The 19,583-nt window shown below is 40.7% G+C and overlaps 2 protein-coding genes and 1 non-coding gene across 9 annotated transcripts in view; all 3 read left to right on the forward strand.

The window, feature by feature from the left end:
• Positions 1-37: 37 nt before the first annotated feature.
• eogt (EGF domain-specific O-linked N-acetylglucosamine (GlcNAc) transferase) lies at positions 38-13,910 on the forward strand. 7 transcript variants are annotated; one of them, XM_078948009.1, is made up of 18 exons: positions 38-154; positions 2,248-2,319; positions 2,404-2,500; positions 2,721-2,821; positions 3,014-3,122; positions 3,364-3,458; positions 3,543-3,647; positions 4,545-4,595; positions 5,160-5,266; positions 6,400-6,503; positions 6,691-6,783; positions 7,163-7,234; positions 8,294-8,380; positions 10,053-10,121; positions 10,364-10,425; positions 10,552-10,671; positions 11,004-11,106; positions 11,358-13,910. In XM_078948009.1, exons 2-18 carry the CDS (start codon positions 2,297-2,299, stop codon positions 11,502-11,504), a joined length of 1,545 nt encoding a protein of 514 aa, XP_078804135.1. In that variant the 5' UTR covers positions 38-154; positions 2,248-2,296; the 3' UTR covers positions 11,505-13,910. The 7 variants fall into 7 exon arrangements, with proteins under 7 accessions (XP_078804135.1, XP_078804133.1, XP_020558934.1 ...); XM_078948010.1 differs by lacking the exon at positions 38-154 and adding an exon at positions 1,941-2,080; XM_078948007.1 differs by having other exon boundaries at positions 2,248-2,500.
• trnar-acg (transfer RNA arginine (anticodon ACG)) lies at positions 4,544-4,616 on the forward strand. The gene has a single exon. It is a non-coding gene; the product is annotated as a tRNA-Arg (tRNA).
• Positions 13,911-16,964: 3,054 nt separating the features above from the next.
• The window catches only part of LOC110015128 (chemokine-like protein TAFA-2), a 91,006-nt gene continuing 88,387 nt past the window's right edge, over positions 16,965-19,583 (forward strand). Inside the window, exon 1 of the mRNA XM_078948013.1 lies at positions 16,965-17,563. The gene's annotated coding sequence lies outside the window, so the exon portion shown is untranslated. The remainder of the gene's footprint in view (positions 17,564-19,583) is intronic.

Here is a 19,583-nt window from a genome sequence, read left to right on the forward strand (position 1 = left end):
AATGAGCCTCATAGGATTCTGCTTTTAACTCAGTAGATTTGGCGCCACCTAGAGGTCATGGCTTCGTAGTGGAGGCTATATGAGATTTCCGGTGTTATGGCGACCACACGGCAACATCATCGCTTCTATCAGTGCGAGCAGGCAGTGGCTTTAGGTAAACCGGCTTTTGTTCAAACAGCCGTCACATGATGTAATTCTGAAACTGCCTTTATATTTATGATTTTGTTGTTTTTCTTTGTTGAGCTGTGGAAAATTCCACCTTTATCTCCAGCCTCAGTCCTCGCTTTGCCTCAAAGGAACAGCTAATTAATGACACAGACTTAGGGATCCCGGCGGCTAGCCTCCGTTAGAAGAACATTAGTAGTTAGCGTATAAACGTGTTTTTCCACCTTAACGAAGACAATCGTTAAGAAATGCGTTATTATCCCGGTGAACTTGGCATTCACAGCCTTGAAGGCGTAAATGAACCCGCTGTTTCTGCTCACTACTTGCAAAGTTAAAGGAAACTTTGCTTCATTTCAGTTGTTGGTGAAACTTAAGGCTAGCTTAAGTTAATGAGAAGCAACCGCGAAGACAACTACTTCTGAGTCCCTGTTCTCCCGTCCTCTAAGTATGAAGAGCTGGATCAAAATTACTTTTTTACTATTTTTTTGTTGCATATGTTGATGAAAAAAAGGGCATTTTAGTTGGCCTTGGAAGTTCTTCAATAGAAATATTTTACCCAATGTACCTAATTCATATGTGACGTAATACCCACCAGACCGTTTGCTTCGGCAATAAAAACCTCACAGCAACAGACAAGACATCATTTAGAGCGAAATTTCTGCTTTAACCTTCATTCTAAAGCAAAACGTACCATTAATAAATAAATTGATAAAATAAACAATAAACATCATAAACAGAAGTATAAGTTCATAAAAGGCCTTTTGAGGAGGTTTAACAGCTAATTGAGTCCAAGCTCCTTTTTTCAAATCAGTCCAAACTTTTGTACATTTGTACAGAATCACGCTAAATAAACTCAAACAGAGAAAACAATTAATGTTGTTGGTTAAAAGAAAAAAAAAATCAACATATCTATTTATTACATCATCTTTAACAATTGCTTTTTTAAATGGTTTTTCATGTCTTCCCTGCAGTCATATCTGGACCCCTCTTGCTGTGATACAGGGACGTTTGCTATTTGGTTTCATGAACATATTTCAGACTGATCTCATTGTGTTGGCCAGTTTCAAACTAAAATGACAAATTTGTTTTACCAGCCCTGATTTTCTGCTCTTAACTGCTCAAAGTGAGGCTCATTTATTTTCTTTAAATTAAGTTTTTGACAGAAAAAAAGCCTCAAACGCCTAACATCTTCAGACTAGTGTAAACAAATCTATTTTTTGTGTTTTACAATATATCTTCTAAATGAATTTAGTAGGGGTGTTTGGGGTTAAATGGAGACATGTTTTAGACATTATGACACTTTGACAGACTGCATACTGATTCTTTATGAGAAATAAAAAGATGAGTTTCCAGGGAGCCAGTTTAGCTCGTGCTGGTTTGCGGCGCCTTCCGTCCGTGAAACCCGGGTTCGACTCCGGGCTGCTCCCTGTTCCCTTCTCTACCTCTGCCGGTTCCAAGCCCGGTTTGAGAAGGTTGCGTCAGGAAGGGCATCCGGCGTAAAACATTGCCAAATTTACCATGCGACTTGTTCGCTGTGGCGACCCCTGATGGGAGAAGCCGAAAGTGGAAGAAGAAAAAGATGAGTTTCCAGATTTACAGTTTAAAACTGCTTATTTTTTAAAAATTCTTCAAACGTTATGAAGTTCTCACAACTCATTGTTAACTAACTTGCAGTACAGACAGTTTCCCACTTCCCTCCCTTCCTTTAGAGGTGAGAATGTTTGGAGGCTATTGTTACATGATACAATGCTTTGACAAAGGTCAGGCTCGACTATTAAATCCTCTGTCACTGATAGCCAGGGAGAAGGGGTTCTGTTTTGGCCACCTTAATATGTCACATCGATGCCAGCCGATGCAGTCCACACATCCCCCTCTGTAGCCTTATTTATGAGGGCTGGGACAGGAGTCTGGAAAGGTCAGTGTTATTTCCTGCAAAAGGACTTATCCTTGTGAGGATCTCAGATCTGCCTGGAGCTGCGTTCCCACACACTAAATTGTGTCCACATGCTTTTGTACTGTGGTCCGAGGCTCTCAACCAAGATTACAGGTCTGACTTTGCTTTTTTTTAATTCTTTCTTGCAGAATGGTCTGAAGAGAAGCAAGTATTTCACATGTCTGCATAACTCTGACTATGCTGCTTCTAGTAGCGCTGGGGTTAGTTTTTCCTGTCCTTGTGGTCGCCACTGAGATGGCAGAAAACAGCAACCACAAGCCAACAACACCGCTCTTTAACTACAGTGGGATCTCACTGCCACCAGAGCACATACCCTACTTCCTCCACAACAACAAGAGGGTAGTAAAGCAGTGCCGCCTGGACCCACTTTGTCCTTTTCAAGTAAGAAATAAGCTTTTTTTTTAACTTCTTTATTTTGTCCAGTGTTTTCTGATGAGATTTTTTAACAGTATTTTAGTCCAGAAATTACACACATTTATTCTTTTTAATTTTAAGTCATCAGGGGGGACATGATAATAATCCAGTGACTTTACATTATGTTGTCCTCATGTTTTGACACCTTTTTGTTAAATATGTGCTTATTACCTTAATTTTTTAACAGGATGCACTGCAGGATCTGTCAGCCTGTTGGGGTTATGAAAAGAACTGTGACCAAGAGAAACGCTTCAGCTACCCTGCCTGCACCAAAGCTGACTCTGGATGGTACTACGCCTTATGTGGTACTTGGTTGTAACTGTCAAGTCCTCCTAGAGTCTTTCTAGAAAATGTCAGGGCATTTTCAGTCTTGTTTAAAAATCAGTTGTTTTACAGTACCGGTGTGCTTATATATAACATACTTCACAGATGATCCATTAAGAGTAAAAAGCGGTTTCTACATTGAATCTGCCTTGTCAGGGCTCGTTCGTTGGACGCAGCCCGAGAACTTTTCTGGAAGCAGGCTGATTTCGGCTATGTGGGCGAGCGTCTCTCTGAGCTCAAAACACTCTGCAAGGCCAACAATCCAGTAAGTTCCCTCATTTCCTTAGTTCCCACCGGCCTCCTGAGTCAACAGGAAGAAAAAAATTACCTTGCTAAAATCAACACAATGTTCAACTTAAGAGCTGACACACAGTTGACAGTAGATTCTTTGGTTTTAAAGAGTTTAATCATTGTGATATTTAAAAAATCATTTCCAGAACCCTTAAGATCATAAGTATATTAATATCACTTAAAGTTTTTTTTGTTTTTAAATCACTGTGTTTCAGGAGGATTCGTCGTTAAGGTGTACTCGCCACGCCAGATTCTGCAGAGCAACAAACCTTTACCTGGACTTGCGGCAGCCACGCAGAGGTCACGAGAGGTCAGCTTCAATAAATTGTATTAAAATTAAAAAAAAGGTGGCACTATTGCTGATCAAAATTCCTTAAACTCTGCTACTCTATAGGTTCCAGGAGGACTTCATTCAAATGGGAGAAATTGGAGGACATTGCAAACTGAACAAGCAGGCACTTGCTGCTGAAGGAGATCATAAGAGTCCTCTGCAGTCTTGGTGGGTCCTTGTTGTTACACGCTTTCATTCTTTGTTTTAAATTAGAGGTTTCTCTCCTGACTGGAACACAGCGACAGCATCAAGTCATTACCATCAATCCACAAGAAAACCTTGTAGATTGACCTCTTTTTCTTTAGTTTGTAATGTCAAATTGCTTATAAATTTCGGTAATCTTTAAATCACAGGAATACTAATATCAATACAATATCTGAAAAACGTAAAAGCATACTGTTAATGCAATTTGTGCTGATTCGTGTGATTGAATCATTATGAATATTTCCTACATTTTTTCTTTGCTGTCTGCGCTTTTCTTTTGGTTTTGGTGAAGTCAGAGTGAATGGGCTGATTACAAACTAGCACATCCTGGACCCAACTGAAATGCCAGAAATATATGAATGTCAAACTTGTCATAACTGAGACAGAAGGGTTGAGTTAAACACTTAAAATTACTAAACAAATCAGAAACCTTTGACATTGCAGTTTTCTCTCAAAAGGAATAGAAGACTCTCACAGGTAATGCCTCACTCCTGGTCTTGTTTTTCAGGATAGCGTTTCTCCCCCCCAGAGCTCCTGTTTGAGTTTCAGGAAGTCTGGACTTTTGACAGTAAAGTTTCAGCTTGTAAAGTGATTCACTGTGCCAAATATAACAACAAAGAAGTGTGGTGGAAGTCCCAAAACTGCCTCACTTGCACTTTACTAGTGTTTCAGGGGTTAAATGCATATGCGCACACTCACGCTCACACTCACACATGCATGTGTGCACATGCTCACTGATGCTCACACTCAAATACACAAAGGAGCAATAGACTGCTGCCCGCAGCGGAACCCTCCATGACAAAAGGAACCCTCCCCCACACACGACATCTATTACTCAGCAGGCCTCTTTGCTGTTTTCAGGGCCAGTGGCGCAATGGATAACGCGTCTGACTACGGATCAGAAGATTCTAGGTTCGACTCCTGGCTGGCTCGTCTTTTTTTTTTACTCTCATTTATTGTGACTGCCTATTCAAGAAATGCATGTTTGAGAAAACTACAATACTATTTTCCACAATATTCTTTCATTCATTCATCTTCTAAACCCCCTTTGGGAGCCTATCCTGGCCACTTGTGGGCAAAGGCGGGGGACATCCTGGACAGGTCACCAGTCTGTCACAGGGCCACAATCACACATCCATGCACACTCACACCGTTGGAAAATTTAGTGATGGCGGCTCCGCTGCCGAACACTGGCGCCAACCTCCCACCAGAGGCAAGGTGGGCTTCAGTGTCTTGCCCAAGGACACTTCGACACATGGGCGTGCAAGGCGGGAATCGAACCTGCAATGTTACGATCATGGGTCGACCGCCCTACCACTGTTTCACATTACTGCTTGTTGAAAGATAAACTGTGAGAAAAAAGCTTTGACCTCTGTAAACTTTGTATACATGAGTTGAGACAGGGATTTTTATGGAATTATAAGTGGTCTTTTTATAACGTGTTGTATTTACAGAAGCACTGACATGTCATTGCAGGTACGCTGAACTCCAGACGTACACAGAGCTGGACTTTCATCCCATGACAGATGGACACTGTGACATCATTATCGAAAAACCTACAGTTTTTATGAAGCTCGATGCTGGTTTGTGCAAACATACCAAATTAGAAGTTCCTGTTATTAACCAGTTTGATGCTTTGAGGAAAAGAAAAGAAATTATTTTAACACACTTTTAACTAGAAGGAGCTGCATTTCCAGCAGTAAAATGCAGGGTTGAATGCTGTACTGCTGAATGAAAGCTGAATTTGCTGAAGAAATGGCTGAACTGTCCTGGAAAATTTTGGAATATCTGAAAAAATGTAAAAGGACCAAAAGTCAAAGCTGAACATTGTAATAGTAGAATGGCTAAAATAGGTCAAAAATTGTAGAAGGAGTTAAGCATGAAAGCTAAAATTGTTGAAGAAATGGCTGAACTGTCCTGGAAAATCCTGAAATATCTTGAAAAGTTAAAGGACCAAAAGTCATAGCAGAAATATGCTGAAAAAGCTGAACATTGTAATAGTAGAAAGCGCTGTGATCATTTTGACGTTTGAATTGTGTCTCTAGCTAAAAGTATGTTGAAGTTTTAATGGTTGAAAAAAGCAATGGTTTTCAAGGATTCCCCATGTATTTTAATGGAGCAAAAATCCTGGAAAATCCTGGAATATCTTGAAAAGTTCAAGGACCAAAAGTCATAGCTGGAATAAGCTGTCAGAGCTGAACATTTTACTAGTAGAATTGTTGAAATCATTGAAAAACTGTAGAAGGAATTAAGCGCAAGGATTCCCCAAGTACTTCAATGAGGGCAAAAATCCCGGAAAATCCTGGAATATCTTAAAAAGTTTAAGGATTTGAAAAACCAAAAGTCATAGCTGGAATAGCTGAAATATCTGAACATTTTAATAGTTGAATGGTTAAAAAATTGGAATTGTCCGAACGGGGTCTTGAACCAGCGACCTCATGCACCAAGACTTCCCTATCTATTTTAATGGAGCAAAAAATCCTGGAAAACCTGGAATATCTTAAAAAGTTGAAGGATTTGAAAACCAAAAGTCATAGCTGGAATAAGCTGAAGGACCTGAACATTTTAATAGTTGAATGGTTAAAATATGTTGAAAATTGTAGAAGGAGTAATAAATAAAGAGAAACAGGAAAACAATGAATGTAACTCATTTGTGTCTCCTGTTTTTTTCCAGCTCAGAACATAAATTAATTGTGTTTGTTTGTGTCTCTGATAGGAGTGAACATGTACCATCATTTTTGTGACTTTGTCAACTTGTATATCTCTCAACACATTAACAACTCCTTCAACTCAGACATCCTCATCGTCATGTGGGACACGGTGGGTTCCACGCTTTTAGGGAATACTGTTTATTCCATTTTTTAATTATAGTTTTTTTCTAATCATGACAACAAATGACAGAAAACCATTAGAAATGGAACATATACAATTCCTGTTGAATCCAAACGTTTTACTTTTTGTTGTTCTTCACTCCTTTATCCATGTCCTCTTTCTGCTTGTTTGTCAGAGTTTTTATGGGTATGGAGATTTGTTCAGTGAAACATGGAGGGCCTTCACAGATTATGACATCGTCCATCTGAAGACCTATGATTCCAAAAGAGTTTGTACAACCTCTTTTATTTCCTTTAATGCATCTGCTTGCACAGTGTTAGAGATGTATTTGTTTATCTAGGTATAGGTATCTAGGTATCTAGGTATAGCAGCTGTCTTTAGAGTAAAACTTTCCAAATAAGGTTATCTACACCTGAAAAAGGCAGCTTTTCTAATTGGATTTTACTGCAAGTGATGTAATTTCAACCAGTTAGGTGTCTAAAAATTTAGACATTTTCAACTTTTTTATTAATCAGCGAGTTATCAAATTGTTCCCACTAGACCAAATCATTATTTCAGACTACAGTAGGAGTGCAGACTTTCAGAGCCAAGTTTACTTCAGGTAAAGGTGACATTTGATCGTGTGATCCAATTGTGTTTGTTTCTAGGTTTGTTTCAAAGATTCCTTCTTCTCTCTTCTACCAAGAATGAGATATGGCCTTTTTTACAACACACCCCTCGTAAGTCATGTTTTCATCCCGTCTGTGTTTTATTTGATTTTTCTATGGGAACTTTTCTTTTCTAAAACTTCACTGACATAATCAATGTTTTTTTTTTAGAAGTTTTCAATTTTATTTAGTTATTAGTCCATAACCGAGATTTAATTTACTTTAAATGCATCTATTTTTCCTTTTTTTTCACCAGCCATGAACAATTCAGTCAGTGTTGCATAGATCCTTAAACAACAATGAAATTTTATGAAATCATGATCATCTGCTGTGAAACACAGCAAAACAATTGGAGCTCAGTTGTTGGTTGAAGAAAGGCTCATTTGTTCCAGCAATTTTATAGCAACCAAGTTGTTTGCTATTGTTCTGGTGTGCATTGAACAAAAAGCTGCTAGAGCTTATTTAACAAATAAAATGTCATTTATTTGAGGCATGTTTTTATTTTCCATAACTTGGTCTTTTGTTGCCATAAGCACAAAAGAATCCAGTTCAATTTTATCGTTGCATTGTTTAAACATGCAGGTTTTGTCAAATCGTTGTATAATATATTCAAACTGTCAGCAAGCGCTTATGTGCCAATGTTATTTAAATGATAATTTCCAAGGAGATAACTATAAAAATGACACCAATATAAATATGTGTTGTCCTGTAGTTTCAGCCTTGAAATGAGAAATATTGCTTGGTCAGCCTCAAGCTGATGCTGATTACCCTGCAGTGTATGTCATGTTTATATTCATGCACTCACATGTAGATCTGCACTGCAGGGGTCTGCATGAGATTTCCAAGATTCAGGAAGTACCCCCGCTCATATCATATTCATTCCATAAAGATAAGGAAATGTGTTGACATTTGTCAGATTCCTGCAGTGGAATCGATTTTTTTCACCACAGATCCAAAGTAGAGGAACACCTTTGTTTAATCAGACTTAAGTCTTTCTTTGTTTTAATCATAAAGCACATTTGCTACAACAAAGCAATGATATAGAACTATTGTTGCTTCAAGAATTTGAAGCATAAAATTAGTTTGTGTTTCTTAATAAACCAGGATTTTATGGAGTTTTGTTCATTTCAGGTTTCAAACTGCTACACTGAGGGGATGTTCAGGGCTTTTTCCCAGCATGTTCTGCATCGCCTTCATATCCACCAAAACAAACCAAAGGTGAGAGAAACATTGAACCTACTGACATTTGTTTTCATGTAGTGTTTAGACACAGTTTATTATAGTTGCAGATTTCTCCAATAGGAATGAATCTGTTCTGTAGAACCCTGCATGTGAGTGTTTTGTTGATACTCAGCATAGATTTGGAGGGGAACAAAAGGAAACGGACAAAGAAAGAGGAATAAAAATGGAGAGGACCAACTCCATTTGTTAGGGGGTCTTCTCACCACAGGAACAGACTGGAAGAGGACAGGGGTCCCTCTAACTGGTAGTTTAAGGGACATAGTCTTAAAGTCAAGAATATCTGATGCGAGAAACAAAAGAAAACATTTTATGACTAAATTAGATGCTTGAGATCTGCTATCTTTTGTTAGATTTGAATCTGGAAATTGTGTTCTACTTTGTCAAACAGCCGGATTTATTGATGCACAAGTTTACTGTATTTTGTCTGTTGGTCAAATTTTTTTGGTGAGACCCTAAAATGAGGATTCTTGTCAGTGTTCAACATGTGAGACCTATTACATAAAAAAGCCCCAAGCCTTATGATGCACATCTATCATTGATTTTCTGACATTTATAGGCTGATAAATAGAGCCCGGGAAACAGGAATTAGGCATGCAAACACCTGTTCTCCCGATTTGCTCTCTCAGCAACTCTTGTTCCTCAACAGGCTGTTTTTTGTAGTAAAGAAAGGCTTTTTGTTTTGAAACTGAATGATTAACAGTATAATTCCAGTACTGTTATAAACTAATATCACAGCAGCATTTAATTCTTGTAGGTTTAAGGCTAAACTTTCTTGTGTAGCAGAAAAACACATTTTTTATTTATTTTATTTTATATTTTCTTAAGTTTTGGTGCTTTAGATTTTATATAATGTTCAGTGAAGGTTCCTCCAGAGGCTTGGAATGTTTGGATATTTTCACTGTTGAAAAAAAAACTGAACTGAAAAATAGACTTTTGATTTTAATTTAAACAAAGGTAACTATAATAAACACAAAACTACTAAAAGAAAAGGTCCTCAAACCCTCAACCTTCCATCACTAGAAAGGATGCCCGTCGTAGACTGGAGCAGCTGGCCATCTCTTAGTTTGCATCTTGTTCTGGAAGCAATATTTAAAAAAAATAAATGACTTAATTATTTGCAGATGGATGCCAATATTCAAAGTTAGGAGCATGGTTACATGAATTTTGAACACATGGTGGCAGTAGAGACTACAAAAGAGAAAGTGTTTCTGATGGACAGTAACTGTGTAACCCTTGTGCTATCCTAGGCACTTTAACATTGGGAGTAGGGTCATCTAGACCCACTAGACAGTGCGTTAAACCCTTTTTCTTCAATGATTTGTGATCTTCACTGGTGTCCATGGATTACATGAAATCTTTCCACCTTTATCCACCTTTGTCATGGTAGGGAGAACACGTCAATGTAAGGGTGGGGTCATCTGAGATAGCACAAGGGTTAAACTAATGAACACAGAGAAAAACACAAAGACAAACAGTTTCCTTCTCAGTTATGACTTTAGTGTGACCTCAGCTTTTAAAAACAGGGACTTCTTTTCAAATTATTTCATTTAGAAGTCTTTACCTTATTTTGGAAAAGCATAATGTTTTCCTGGCTCCATATCTTTCCTGTCTTTAGCTGATTGATTATTGGGTGCAACAATATTTTCAGGAGAGGCATGTTCGTCTCACCCTGCTGGCACGCAGCACAGAATACAGGAGGATATTAAACCAAGAGAAGGTGAGTTCAGTGCTCCATTCTATTCTCTACTTCTCCTCTGGTCCCTTTTATTCTGCTTCCTTGCTTGTTTTTTTACTTAAGCTAATTACCTTCCTCCATCATTGATTTACTGCCCACCCCTGTTAGGTGCCTGTTTAAAGTCTTAATTCCATAAACAGAACAGGTACCAAAGGTTTGTGATTTCTATTGTCGCCAGCCGCATGTCTTATTGATCACATAACACACGCCTCTGTTTTTTGCAGCTGGTAAATGCCCTCAAGACGGTGCCTCTGTTGGAGGTCACTGTGGTGGACTACAAATACAAGTGAGTTTAATAACGCTTTCAATCTGAGAGCAGCTAGATTTGACATGATTGAGTCTTTTTGCATACATTTCAAAAAATGAAATACGTGACTGTTTAAGTAATAAAGGAGTCCGGTTTGTCTTCCAGAGATGTTTCTTTCCTGAAGCAGTTGGAGATCAGCCACAACTCTGACATCTTCATAGGAATGCACGGGGCTGGTCTCACTCACCTCCTCTTCCTCCCTGACTGGGCGGTCATATTTGAGCTGTGAGTGGCACTTTGAAATTTGCCCATGCAAGTGAAAATCGGAGGATGCTGTGGTGTTGGGGGGGCGGAGCCATTGACTAGGCAGTGTCCTCTTTCCAAAGTGCCTCTCAGTGAAATTTTGCCTAATTAATCAGGCATTCATCGCACCTGGCGGTGCTTGGCAGGCTGACTGAAGGGATGGCGTTTGTTTGTTTGTGTGTGCAGCGTCTCATGTTGTAAGGCACGGGGTGGTTTTTAGTCAATGGGGGAATTCACACAGGGCTTATGAGAGCAGAGAAAAAGAGGCAAACCGGAGAGAACAAGAGATAAGTGTGTGCATCTGTTCCTCTCAGATATAACTGTCAGGATGAGAGCTGCTATCGAGATTTGGCTCGTCTGCGGGGCATTCGATATGTGACTTGGCAGAAAATGGACAAAGTGCTCCCACAGGACAAGGTAGAGAATCTCCCCTTAGAAGCCATTAGCACTCCAGTATCACAGCAAAGGCTGTGTGAATTCACCCCACTCATCTGTCACACACAAGCTCTTACATGCACACAGTGTAATATACACAGACACCATTGAAAAAAGGTACAGATTAATTTTTGGAATATTTATTAACATCTAATTTAGCCATGGCTGCCTGAAAACACAGTTTCTAAACCGTTGTAAATGTTTGAACTCTTCTTAACTCCTATTTCTTTTAGGGTCATCATCCCACACTTGGGGATCATCCAAAGTTCACTAACTACTCCTTCGACGTGGTGGAGTTCATGCGGATTGTGATGGAGGCAGTCGATTATGTCACTCACCATCCCAAGTGGTCGCACAGTGACCGTCATGATGAGCTTTAGAATGTCTAATAGTTCTCAGAGAGAGGAACTTCTCAACTTCACTGTGACAAAAGACGTCAACATGTTATTTTATGTCCCCATTTCCCAATGGCAGGGGATGTGCCTGGCTCCTTTCTGTGTGTGTGTATATGTGTGTGTGTGTGTGTGTGTGTGTGTGTGTGTGTGTGTGTGTGTGTGTGTGTGTGTGTGTGTGTGTGTGTGTGTGTGTGTGTGTGTGTGTGTGTGGGTGGGGCGTTTCGCCGTATCTTTTGCGTTTCAGTGCCTCTGCTGCTGATGGCTAGCTGGGGAGGTCTAGTGTCCCACACTCGGGGGAAGTTTGCTCCCCTTTCTCATATGACATTTCTGGAGGGTCCTTCAGGAGAAAGATGGTCTATGAGACACATATTAGTACACGTAATAGGGAAAATTCCCCCTATTTTTCTGAGTAGTGCTGCCCACTCATGTCTTTAATTGCACTTTAGACATGTAGGTTCCTTTGGTGAGGGGAGGGGGTCACTTGGACACCACCGCCACAGGAGGTGCTGATCCTCTGTCCCCTACCTTGTTCCTCTGCCCCATGCTGGACCCACCGTGGGGCCGGCTGGTGACATGTCTGGAGTATGGTGCGGGCACAATCATTTGTGTTTGTACTGATATTTCAGCATGTCTATGTGCATGAAACAAAACTTTTCTTTAGTTAATAACTGCCTTAGCAATAATGATAAAGCTCCAGCAACTTATGTTCATTTTTATGTTACTTCTATTTCTATCTCATCCACTTTTTTGTCTATTTGTTTCTTTGTGTGAACTCTACCTATAGTTTTTTAATGTCTTTCTCCCTTTATTCACGCTCCCCTGGTCTCTCCAAAAATTCCCCTCTTCTGTCCAGTTTGAAACTTAAAATGGATTACCGGTATACAGTATATTGAAATAGTTCTTAAAATACAGTTTAGCCTCCAACGCAAAGGGGGGGGGGGGTTTACAAAAATACAACTTGTCTCCAAAAACCATAAAATCTGTCTCAACTTAAGAGGTTATTATTTTCTCTCCATTTGCTCTGCAACTGGATGGAACAGGTAAAACAAATAGTACTTTTGCACATATATGTCATGGGGTGGGGGTTGTTTGTCACCTCTTTTTGCTGTTTTGATAGGTCTGAAAAACTGAAAGCAGTTTGGTGACAGCTGGAGTTTGAATAGCTTTCACAAGCTCTATTAGTGTCAGATCAGTTAAAGGGGGGCTGGAGCTGAAGTAGCTGGAGAGCAATAAGATGTCTTCTATGTTTCTTCATTACCTCCGCTGTGGCTACTTCGTTCCCCGCCGTCAATGTTGGTAAATGAGCTGCTGTTGTCACATTCCTTTGCATGTAACATCTTGTCCAATTGGATCAGCGTCACTCTGATGAGAGTGTCTGGAGAGCTGCTGACAATCAAACCGGAGTTTCTTAACAGAGCCAACGTAACTTGATTTGATGTTGTGAGCTGTTATTATTCTGGATTCATCCATGAAGTATTTTTTTTTCTTTCAGTTAGACTGACAAGGCTGCACTAAGGTTTCCACTACATGATGAAGGTGCCCAATGTAATTACTGACATAAACATTCTCATATTATTCAGGTAAATTACAAGATAACATATATATTTATTTTATAAAAAAAAACTATCAGTATACAAATAGATGAAAAATATATATGCTCTAATAAGCTGCCCAGCTGTCCGAAGTGTGATAGCACCACTAACGGTGACATAGGTGAGCTCAGTAAACGGTGGCTAGTTCAGCATCCAGGATGCAGAAATATCTCTATTCTGTATTAAATTTTCCATTCTTAGCGGGCACAGCATTTCATCTCTATAGGTTTGTTTATCAAAGCACATGCATAGGGAATTCTTTAAAATATGCTTTACAAGACACACAAAATATACCTTAGATATTTTTTGGTTGTTGGCTAAAATATCAAAACAAAAGAATTAACATGTTTGGGTTCTTCATCCACACTTTATTTTTGTTTACACATATGTCTGACATTAGTCACAGATACTGCTGAAGTAGTTCATGTGTTCCTTTTTTTAACTAATTGTTAAATTGGTTTTTGTACAAACTGTTTTATTTTGTAAAAAAAAAAACAAGGTTAATGGTCAAATGAACAAGGTGCTGCAAATGTTACCCTCTAAACGTTCTCTGTGTGCTTTTATATTCATATTTTGTAACAACAGTGACTGAAAGAGAATGAGCACAATGATATGTCCTCTCATGAAGTGCTCTGAAATTTGTGTGTTTTTTTTTTTTTGGAGGGGGGTGTTAATGTTTTATTTATCTGTGTAGGTAGGCATGTGCAATTAAGTTTGACCTTTTTGATTATTACTTCACAAAACATCTTTTACAAGAGTTTTTTTCAAAATAAATCCTTCCAAATGGAGACTATACACAGCATGTATCCCTCTCTCTTTGTTGGCCACATTTGATATAACAATTTGGTTCTTCTTACCTTATTTATCTCTTGAAGTCTAACCTTGAAGAACAAACTGAAGTCTCTGGTTTGCTTGTTCCTGCTGATGTGAAAAAAATCTTTTTTTCCTGAAGGTTTCATTATTTTACTGAGCTTGTGTGTAAGGAGGAAAGGGGCTTTTTGCAAAAGGGCACTTGTTCTCTTTTTACAGTAGCTGTAATAAATCTGGATGACCTCAAAAGAGAAACGGCTTGATCAAACAGGGAGGATTCTGTGCCACATGGGGGCAGTACAACACCACACATGAAGCCAGATCCTGACCTCTTCAGCTGTGTGAGGCTCCTGACTGACTTGAGTTCAACGGGCTGACAGGCAAAAAATGGTGTATTTACAAATATGTACAAAAGGTCAGAGGAAAACAAAATTTGCTCAGTGGAGTTTACTTCCATATCACAAGGTGGCTGTCAGCAGGGGCGCTCCTGTGTGCCTCTGTGCGGATGTTGTGTCTGAACTTTCTCAGTATTGACAGACACAGAGCCTGTCTGGGATGGACACTATTTATGGGCCGGCTCGGGTTGCTACCGGTGACCTCATAAAGAAATAAAGAATCTCTGTACTACACCAAAAAATAAATAAATAAAATGGGGGTCTGTGATCAGGGGACTAAATGGATCTAATGCAGAACATGTGTGAAGTTTAGATACAGGAGAGTGAGAACCGTTCTCACATTGAGCGTGAAGTATTGGAAAAAAACTGGGTGAATGAACATTGGTCTTTGTGGTTTTTGTCTGCACTCCTGGCTGCAGGGGATGAGTGTTCAACCATGTAATTAGTGGTTAATATTAAAATGTTCAGATACTAACAACTCCGCCTTACATTGTTTGCCTCAGGCCTTAGTTCAACCTCTCTTGGAGATTTTGAGGGATTTCGGAGGCCTAATGGCTCCCCCACATACATCCTCAAGAAATATGGAATTACTTAACTTGGGCGTCCTCGATAAACAACTGTAGGGGTGCCAGGACAACAAAGAGTGACTCTCAATAAAGACTTGAGTGTAATTACTGGCAGTAGAAACTGTGCAGTCATCAGATCCCTTGTTAGCAGTCACTCAAGACTTCAAATTCTGCAAGTAGCTCCCACCCTGGGTTAATAAAAGCTTTGCTTTTTTAAAGAAACCCCCGCCAGCTTTTTCTCTGACCTCTCTTTTGGGAAATGCTTGAAGTTTCTGCTCCTATATTTTATGTTTTTTAACCAAATTTGCTTGGTTTGTCTAGTTAAATTCACCCAAAGGTGACCCCACTGTCATCCCCATGTGCACTTTTTTAACATGATTATTTGCATAAACTCATTTATCTCCAAAGACAAACTCTTCTCACCCGTGAACTCAGATAAATCAATTACCTCGCGCTGATCTTACCATAGCCACATTTGCAGGCGCCAGATAAGCAGTAGGATTTAATGCGGGAATATCGATCCAGGAGGAAGAACTGTTCCTCAGGTTATGAACAGATATTTCCCCAGTGTTTTTTCTCCCCTGGGTAACAGTTATTGGGAGAACATTTGCAGATGAGATCTTACACCTCTCACAGGAGACGCCATAAGGCTCCCCAGTCTGCAGTCTTTACCCTGCCATATTGGGGCTGAACTGAACCATCCTATAAGTAAAAGACTGTAAAAGGAACAGGAGTTATAAAACAACTAAATCAGATTTCACTTTGTTGATCACTGTCTAGAAAAGTGTCCACATCACACGATGGAGTTTGTGTTGATCTGATCTGGCTCCGCTGGCAAAGAGCAGATGAGATAAGTGCTTTTGGTTGTTGCATCCATTAGCTGCATCACTTTAAGATAAAGGCCTCAAGCCCCGCTGAGACTTGCAAGTTCAGGGTTGTAGGTACAGCCAATTGCGGATCAGACTCAGAAGATTACCTTACTTGTTTTGTTGCATGGTTTACATGGGTAAACACATTTGTTTTGTCTGCAGATGGGATTTGCTGTACAAAGGCAGGCACGCTTTTCCATATCCTCTATCTCCCTGCTGGTTGGATGCGGCGGAGCTGTCCGCGGTGCTGAAACCTTTCCTGGAGCCGCGCGCTGCTGGCTACTAGCACACCTGCATCAATGTCCAATCAGATTCTGTTCAAAGCCGGGCAGATCGATTTGAAATTGATTTAAGCAAAGTTACAATAGCTGATAAATATTTTCCCACTTTTCTTTGAACGACTTTCACTTTGCCCCTAAATTGTTAAAAGCAGTCTCAGAAGGAGTTGCGATTTTAACCAGCAGCCGCAACAGTCTTCTTGCTTTTTCAAACTGCACTTACTCCTGTTTGCCCCCCGATTAAAATTATACCCTTGAAGCGGGATGCGTGGCGTGGGCCCTTGCAAGGTAGGCGACGAGACAACAAGGGAGACATTCGAACGGATTGGATATCCCTCACCCTTTTGGTCGTTAGTGGATATCGACCTCCTCTGAGTCCTAATGACTGCAAATACGGCACAAAGCTATCAATCGCCATCAACATGCAGTATTATGGGTTGGATTCATTGATACGCTTTCTCCTGACGCGTAACTGAGATGTGGAGGTGATCGGACCGCATTTAACGTCTCTGTTGGCGCGCGCTTTTGTGTGAGTCCAAATGTAAAACACAAAAACGTGTGTGTGTGTCTGTGTGTGTGTGTGTGTGTCTGTGTGTGTGTGGGGGGGGGGGGGGGGGGAGTATGATTGTGTCATGTGCATTGGTGCACATTTTCTGACAGTCTGTGATCGTGTAGTTGTTGGACCCCCTCCCTCAAAAAACACAACAAGGGGTGGTTGCATGTAATATTCAGAAGTTTCCCATCAATTGTCTGTAAATCAGCTGAGAACTTGTGGGCGCGTGCCTTCCATTCCATACTGTGCCATGCTGGAAACTTATTGAGAAAAACTCTTAAAACAAGCACAAAAAAAAAAGCTGCATCGCATCCCTCATTGGAGCCACAGTTCAGGCTCCATGACATAAGTGGGGAGTAAAGGGGTGTTCGGGGGCGCTGGTGAACTGGGCGGGCGCTGCTGCACGTGCTCTGAATTGGGAAGACGGGCTCTCATCGCATTTCTCATGTCCAATCGATCCCTGCTCGGGAGGAGCGACGGGAGAGCAACTATCAGTCCTTCATCACTGTACCATCACTCTCATCAGCATCTCTCCAGCGACTGAGGCGCCTCTGCGTGACAGACCCGCATAAGGGGGAATGAACTTATGTGGAGTGCCTGCCTGATGCCGTTTTGGGGGAATTAACGCACTTCTGGCGACTTTTTCTTCAGTCTGATCTTGACATGGGACTCGCCAAGATCATCGAGACCGAGAAAATCGGATCAATTCGCTTCCGCGCAAACCCTGTTTACTCACCTGGTTTAGAAGGGCTGCTTCTCCGGTGTTAGCCTAAGATCCCTCCTCAGTCGCCTTTTGCCCCCCTTTTTTCTGAATTTGGCAGTATTTGTGCGGGATCTTTACAAGATGCTTAAAACGACTGCCCCACTTAGTCTGGAAAACACAATCAGTGGAGTTGAAACACAAAGTGATACAGAAATCGAACGACTCACTTGGATCCTTTACAGTTCCCAGTGATCATGCCGTCAAGGTTATAGATTTGGGTAAGGTGGTGTTTTTTCCCTTCTCTTTGTGTCGGATTATATACCTCTTTTTTTTAACTTCGCTGTCTTTTTTGGTTAATCTCTGTGTCAATAGGTTAATGAAAAGAGCAAAGGATTACCGCGAGACTTTTTTTCATGCATTTATTTCTTAATAAATAAGAGATGAAGCAAGTTAAAGATTGTTTTCTCGAACAAAGTGATTGCATTTAAAGGATAAAGAACCGATCAGACCTTCCTGATCACCGCTGTTGTGTAAAAGGTGTTACATATAGTGTTGGTTCAGAAAGGCTGTGCTGAGCGCGCGCAGTCGGGGAGATTATTCTGGATCCCGATGCAGTGTTTCATCTCTGGATGGGATTAAATAAGCAATCGGTAGGAGTAGATGCTGTGCGGCACCTATTGAGAGCGATGCGCTGACCTGGCTCTTTTTTACGCGCCTCCTCCAATGCGTGGATGGAAAGACTGGATACATGCGCTCGCCGGCTCCACAGGCGCGTTGCGCACAGAGACTGGGAGGTGTTGCCAACACATTTCTCTTCACTCCCTCTCTCTGTGTCTGGTTTGGTGCACGTTAATGGACGCAGTGATGAAGCCCAGCCCCTATGGTGTTGTAATTCTTAGTCATCCTTGTCTCCTCCTCCTCACTCTTTGCTCTGGGAAAGTTGAATTACACCCTTCATTCTGGATACTCAGCAGAGAGTGGTGTCATCGGGGCAGACATGAGATGGGCAAAAAAGAGGCAGGGAGAAAAGGATCAGACCATGGACTTCATTCTCATTGACAGTCACATTAACACAGGAAGAGCACTCTTAATCTCAGGGAGATTACTCAATCTGGGCTTTCCCCCAGCCATCCGTACTCACACGTCAGACCCTAGGACTGACACCTGTGTGAGGGCAGCATCCACACACAAACACTCTATAGCACATGTTAATTCCTCCCTCCGTTGATCCCTTCTTTTCACTTCCTGTGGTTCCCAGCTGTTATCCACAGGGGCCTTTTTAAGCTTTATAAATCTCTTATCTGACTCCCACATAGACGATATCCAGGGAATGAGAGTGGGTGAGGAGGAGGGGAAGGGTTTGTACATTTGTGTGAGGACCCAGTCAAGTGACAGTCGTGGCTGCAGTGGTGGTGAGAAGGGAAACGCAGAGCAAGGGAGGCTGATATATTTATGAGTGATGGAAGGAGGGAACATGACAAGTGTCATGAGACCAAGAACTCTACCCAATACATTCATTTGTGAGAAAAATAAGTAAAAAGAGTATGAATTAAATGTTGTTCTGTTTGAATGACATGTTTTTTTGGGTGATGTCATCGAGCAGGAATTGGATGTGAATAGGATTGGAAAGGTGACAGCAGCCCAACAGTTTAGAAATCACTCAGACTGACTGTGACGAGTGGATAGAGAGGATATCAGGAAAAAAAAAAGACTGGATGGAGCAATGTTTGTGCAACAAAAAAGTTGAACCAGACAGTGAGCATTTGAGTCATGCAGCGGCAATGAAAACATTTCCCTCAAGGAACCAGAATCACAGAAAAGTACAGAACGGAGCCGATGTGTCTTCTCAAACATAAGATCCATGACACTAATGGAGGAGGGAGGGCTGGAGATCAATGAGTTGGAGTGTGGTGTGTATTTGTCTCTTGTCAAAATGGTAAAACCACAGCTGGCCCGAGGTCAGGACCTGTGGCAGGGAAGGGTGAAACCTGTGTTCCTGTATTACACTATTTGCTTACTCAGGTTTGAACTTCTATGTACAAAACAGCAGTTTTCATCATCATCATCATCCTCAACACTAACACACATAATTTATATATGGCTAAAGTGAATTATATTGTGTTTAGGAACATTTTTAGAGTTAGAAAACAAATAACTTCTTGCTGTGACTTTTAGAGTATTTCATTTCTGTCACACCAAGGAGAGTTTTAAAAGTATAGTTACAAAGTGAAAATAACACTCCTTTACAAGCTTCAAGGTGATTCTCTCACAGAGCGGACTCACTTTGACCATGACAAA

Source organism: Oryzias latipes, chromosome 5 (assembly GCF_053564925.1).
Source record: "Oryzias latipes strain Hd-rR chromosome 5, Olatipes_Hd-rR_3.1".
Classification (NCBI taxonomy): Eukaryota; Metazoa; Chordata; class Actinopteri; order Beloniformes; family Adrianichthyidae; genus Oryzias; species Oryzias latipes.